Source organism: Malus domestica, chromosome 10 (assembly GCF_042453785.1).
Source record: "Malus domestica chromosome 10, GDT2T_hap1".
Lineage (NCBI taxonomy): Eukaryota > Viridiplantae > Streptophyta > Magnoliopsida > Rosales > Rosaceae > Malus > Malus domestica.
The window spans coordinates 18,571,640-18,577,905 of NC_091670.1; the positions used below are offsets into that span (position 1 = coordinate 18,571,640).

At 33.7% G+C, this 6,266-nt stretch overlaps 1 protein-coding gene across 1 annotated transcript; it reads right to left on the reverse strand.

Moving 5' to 3' along the window:
* Positions 1-5,475: 5,475 nt before the first annotated feature.
* On the reverse strand, positions 5,476-5,922 carry LOC103423068 (putative glycine-rich cell wall structural protein 1). Its single transcript, XM_008361134.1, has 2 exons — positions 5,683-5,922; positions 5,476-5,568 (listed from the first exon to the last, which is right to left on the reverse strand). Exons 1-2 carry the CDS (start codon positions 5,920-5,922, stop codon positions 5,476-5,478), a joined length of 333 nt encoding a protein of 110 aa, XP_008359356.1.
* Positions 5,923-6,266: the final 344 nt, after the last annotated feature.

Sequence of the window (6,266 nt, forward strand, 5' to 3'; positions counted from 1 at the left end):
TACCATCCTATTTATCACAGTTAGATAAGTTTAATTTTAAGATCTGTGTAGTGAATAGACATAAATATCAAAATTTAAATCCATCTAAGAATAATAAATAAGAAAAATAATGAAAATGACTTCAAATCTTTACATTTTAATCAAAAACTACCAACTAACTTTATTTAATGATAAAGACAAAAGAATATTTAAAATTAAAAAAAAAAATCCAACTTGCGCTGGGGCGCGTACCCCCCCCCCCCCCCCCCTCCCTTCCACACTCCACTTTTTCTCCCACCTTTTTCTTCCATTGTCAGCTACATAAATAGATTTTTTTTTTTTTTTGCTTAGAATAAGAAAAATACTTCAAATTGAATTACATTCTCCAGTTTTATTTTTGTGGTGTTATTTCCCAATAAAATTTTCCACCACTTACATAATAACACGTGGTATATCATTTGTATTACAGGCACAAGGAAAAATTTCTCCAAGATGACACCCAAGCTCAAAAAATTAGATGGAGAGCTACATTTATTATTGTAGGTATGTAAAAAATGTGACGAAATTTTAATTTGATAATTGAAGACAACTTTTTAAATATAATTACTGAGAACATAATCTTCTTAAGATTTTGATCTAAATAGTCACTTATGTGATCCTCGTTTTCGGTGCAATGAGTGTTTTTACAAGACAAAAAAGGATCTAAGTTTCGAACCTTATGAAACTAGACCAAGAATTAAACACTATTTATAAAACCTCACCAATAAGTAGACACTATTCATGAAACTGGACCAATAAGTAGACACTATTTATGAAACGAAAACAAGAATTAGGCATTATTTCTAATACTAAACCAATTGGTGGAAACTATTTATGAAACTGAACTATACACTATTTATGAAACTAGAGTAAGAACTAGACAATATTTTTGAAACATGACTAAGAATTAGGCACCATTTATGAAAGTGAATTAATAACTAGACACTATTTATGAAACTGAACCAAGAAAGATACACTATTTATAAAACTGTACCGATTACTATACATTATTTATGAAACTGGATCCAATAACTAGGCACTATTTATGAAACATGACCAAGAACTAGAAACTATTTATGAAAGTGGACAAAAAACTAGGCTCTATTTATGGAATTGGACGAACAAATACTATAGTACTGTTCAGTTTCATAAATAGTGTTTAGTTTTATAAATAGTGTGAAGATCCCGAGCATCATTTTTTTTTAATTTTAAATTGTGTCATTTCATTAAAATTTAAGTTTTTCTTTTTTGTCATTTTTATTAAAATTTAAGGATTTTTCATTAAAATTTAATTCTTTTTCATTAAATAAAGTTATAGCATGATTTTTTTTTTTGTTAAAATAAACTTTGTCCAAACCCTTTTCATGAAAGTTACCATAATAAATAAGATAGTGAAACACTATCACACTTGAGAGTGGTGAGCACGAACACTTGTGATTTGTAGGCTAGGTATTTGGCAATTGCATACGAGCTCAACGTCCAAATTATCAAAGTGCGGATCCTTAGGGCTACGATTTGTCACGCCGTGATCAGTGCCTTCAACTTCAATCTTGCTACTACAGTCTACAACTAGCTGATTATTATTAGGCTTTTTAGTTAAAATGGTATTGAGATTAGCATATCTCTTCAATGTGATTCTTGATGACAATGAAATCAATGAAAGTGGGTTCTTTGAGTTTGTCCACGTGATCGTTCACATGACAATTTAACGACGATATTTAACAGATTTTTCATGAAAATGCCAAAATGATAAACGGTGGATAAACCTAGGGACCACTTCTATCTATTTCATTGTCAGAAACTAAAGTGAAGAATTATGACAATCTCAGATGCCGTTTTAGCCACACAAAAAAAACATTATTATTAAGAGAGTAATTATTTGAAAGTGAAAAATTATGAAATAATATATATCGATAAGTAAATATGGCTGCGATGAATGTGCAAATCTAAAACATGTCTACACTCTACACACAAATTTGTATATAGTAGTAATTTTTGCTTTGCTATATGTAAGGATGTAAGATCCAAAGAGAAACCTCGTATTAATGGTTTTGATGGTTTGAAAAAGGGGCTTTTAAATTTTAGGGTTTAAATAAGATTATTTTTAAATTTTAACCTGAATGATTTTTTTTTTTAATTTTTAAATCTAATCTAAGTCTCTATTCTTAAAACTTTCCATATTTAAGTAATTATAGCACATTTATTCTTTGTAAACTTACCATATCGAATTTATTCAAAATTCAAATTTTTATATTTAAAAAATGTCACAGCCCATCCCGGAAGATTATTCTCGATGATGTGAAATGACAATTTTACCCTTGGACGTTAAAGTATGTTGTGTGATTTAAGTTGAATTTTAGAACCATTCATTAATTTCCTAAGTCTTTGGACCCAATTGGAAGTAAGGAAATTGTTTGTTTTGATTGGTGACCCAAAAATCTGGACCACACATCATTTCTCCTCTCACTCTCCCGTACTTTCTCTTCTCTCTCTTGGACTCACTCTCTCTTCCCTCTCCTCCATACGGACAACCTTGAACCAAGCCAAATCTTCACAGATCGAGGAAGAAAATGGTACCATTGTGTTCATGAGGACCATACGAGTTAAAAGGTACCAATTTCAGGTAAGAACTCGTTCGATATCACGTTAAAAACTCAAGCTCCGAGTTGATCACTATTCATGCACTTTTGAATGGTTATGCTTTAGGACAATCCAAGCTCACAGCGAGCTCTAGGAGGTTCTTACAAAGCTCGGAGTGCTTCGTTGGCTCCATTTTGACGTCCGGATCACGAGGTTCGAAGGTGGCCGGTTTTGGTAGAATTTTCCCGACGAGTTTTCGAGGGATTTGAAGCTCCCAAGAGGTATAACATTCTTCCTCTCATGATTTATGGCATTCTGGTGAAAATTGTGTGAAAAATGGTGCAAAAACGAGCGAGAAAAGGCAGTTGCAGGTCTGCCCAGAATCCGGCGCCAGCGACACTGTTCCGGCGTCTAGAGGTTGAAGATGATGCGTGTGGGGCCATGCCCTCCCGGCGCATAAGGGCACATGAGCCACAGAAAATTTATTTTTAAAATATCATGATGTTCGTGAGATTGTGTAGGTCGTGTTGGTATATTCAAATACCAAAATTGAGCTTTGTATGAAAAGTTATTAGCTAGTTTTGCCTATGTGCTTTAAAATAATGTTTTTATAGTTAATTCGCATATAGGTGAGGCTTATCCCGAGGACGAGCGTATCCACGGGCGACTAGGGGGCTATGACCCTTCGACATACCAATGAGTGGGCTTTTGTTTTCAGTATATATTTATATACTTGATATATTTCCCAGAAATGCATTTTTTTTTAGGAAAGTATGCTTTGAAATAATATGCCAAATGCTTTTATATTCTGAATATGCATTTCATGGTTGCATATATATGTAAATGTGGTGTTGTAGAGGAACAGGTAAGTTCAGGTAAGTTATGTTTGGTTATGTGAATCATCGATGATGTGATATGTGATTGAATAATGTTGAGCTTATAAAACTGCACCTAGGGTGATTATGATTTAGCTAGAGATATGAAGTACATGCCTGTTTATTTACGTCACCTCCCACACTATATGCTCATAGTGGATCCAACTTAAGTGCACAGTCTTGTCGTACATACCTTATTTATGGTTCCGACTCGTAGGTGACTAGCGATTTATCGCCCGGCTATTATGAGAGAGTAAAATTGAGCATAATTATATTACACCCATTATTGTCGTATAGACCTTTTTGTTTGGTTCTGACTCTTGTGCAGTATGTTGCCGTATAGGTCATTATAGTGACTCCGGTTAGAGTAACTTTAAGCTATGAAATCAGCCGTACAGACTACCTTAGGGGTTCCGGCTAACATATCATATTTCTATGAATTTATTCTTACCTGAATTGCTTACTCTGTTTTATCTTGGCATGACATACATTTGAATATGATTATGTGTAGCATGAATTGAATTGATATGATTATCTATATATATATATATATTATATATGCTTATATCTTGATTTTGGGAAAAATTATACATGTTTTACAACGAGGGGTTAGTATATTGATAAATGAAATGGTTTTGTAAAGCATTTGTTTTTGCCCACTCATGTTTTCTGTTTTGCGCCCCTCCAGGTTTTAAGTAAGCTTGCTGTTGGTGGCTTGAGGATGTCGGCAGTTCTGACTTATCTAAATAATAGTAGGACATTCCTGGTACTGTATAACTAGTACTTGTCCTACTGGACTGCACCTAGACTTTTATGCTCTGATTAGGAGTGTTTACTTTTATAACTAACTCCTATTACTTCCTGTTTAGTAGTGCACTCTAGTAATTTGTTTTTTGATTATTTGTATATTTACGATCATTATCGCTTCCGCATTGTGCACATGGCTACGTCACTTTCACGTGATGGCCAGCATGCCTTGATCTCGGTCGAGGTGTGTCAAAAAAAGTTAACAACAACACAATTTATATTTGAAAAAAAAACATAGGTACAAAAGTATCAATACGTAAGTTTCCGTCCAAATGTATTAGTATGAATGCATTGGTACATAAGTTTCGAAACGAATGTATCGTACATATATAAGTTTCAATATGAATGTAGTGGTATGTAACTATAATATCTGAACATACATAGGTGCTTAAAATGCATATACATATATATAGAGAAATTCAAGTACAATGAAAAGTAAACGAGAATATATGACTTTTATTAGTATGGGAACTTAATTATAATTATCAATAATAAATAACATTTTTATTGTTTATAGGAATTAATATATAACCTACACACAAAAAACTCAATACTTATTACAACCTAATTAATATTCGAAAAATACAATTAAATGGCAAGGGCTATAGTTAATTTTTTTTTTATCTTAGACAAGATTTTATTCCAAAAGTAATATTTTTCAAGGATTAGAATAGAATTTTCCGTTTCGAAATAAAAGGCTATGCATTACAAATATCATTATCTTGTTCACGTGTCTTAGATTTCGTTTGGTATTGTTTTTTTTTACCTTTTCTATTAACTGCCACTTGAATTTAAAGTTAAGCAATAAAAAGTGTTTGATAAATATAAATGATCCTGCTTATTTTAAAGGGGGTTTTAACGAAAAGCCCGCGGTACTGTTCACTTTAACGAAAAACCATATTTTTACACTAAAAAGTCAATCCTAGTACTATTCACTTTACCTTTTATTTTGTCCTTATTATTAAAACTCAAAGTTTTCAAGCCCTTTCATTAGTTTTCCTTATTTTAAAAGTAATGGCCTCTAGACAGCAACTTATAAAATTAAGCAACTAGCAGGTCGCTTTCATTAAAAGCAAAGTTATGCTTTTAATATTTTTAATTCCTTCATACCTTTATTAGTTTTTATGTTTGTCCTTCTATACATACTTTTTTCCTTTGGGAACAAAATGACCACCACCACCTACCATTAAAACCACTACTTTATACCACCGCCGCCATTATCACCATTAAAATCATCACCATCAGCACCACCACAACCACACTCACCATAACCACTACCACAACCACACTTCACTCACCACAACCACACTCACCACAACCACTACCACAACCACTACCACCGCCCCTACCATCATCGTTCCCTCTGCACTCCAACCACCACAACCCATTATTACCACAATACCCCACCACTACCGCTTCCATTACCACTACTGCTCCCACCATCAATGTTGACACCATTTGCAACTAGAACCATTAGTCTTACACCACCATTATTATCATCACAACTGCCACCGCCAACAATGCCATTACCATCACCGTTGCCGCTGTCACCATTGTTACCTCTACACGCCAGCCACCACACCCTATTGTTGGCACTGTAACATACCCCACCATTGATGCTGCCATCACCACCATTGCCCATGTCGCTGCTATCTGAAGGAAAATTTTGTGAAAACATGTTCATTTAAACAACATCATATAGCATGCAATTAACAATTAAAGGTGGAATCATGCTTGTATGCACTTAAAACAAAACATTAACCATGAAATTCAAAGCCTAGTAGATCGGTGAACCAAGACTCAACTCAAAACAAAGTGAGTTGATATTTATACCTTTGTAGATTCCTCTTTGCATAAGCAAAGGCTAATCACCCAAAGAGAGGGCCTTCATTCCTTGCTTCTTAGATCTATTGATTTGGATGGAAGAATATGTTTCTCCAAGTTCTCAAAATAGAGAACCTCTAAGTCTCCACACCAAGGTTAGAT

Bases quoted from the DNA above. Each gene is read 5' to 3' on its own strand.
- LOC103423068 (XM_008361134.1), bottom strand. From the start codon at position 5,922: ATGGGCAATGGTGGTGATGGCAGCATCAATGGTGGGGTATGTTACAGT. The intron at 5,569-5,682 runs GTATTGTGGTAA...TGGTGAGTGAAG, and splicing joins ATGGAAGCGGTAGTGGTGGG to TGTGGTTGTGGTAGTGGTTA.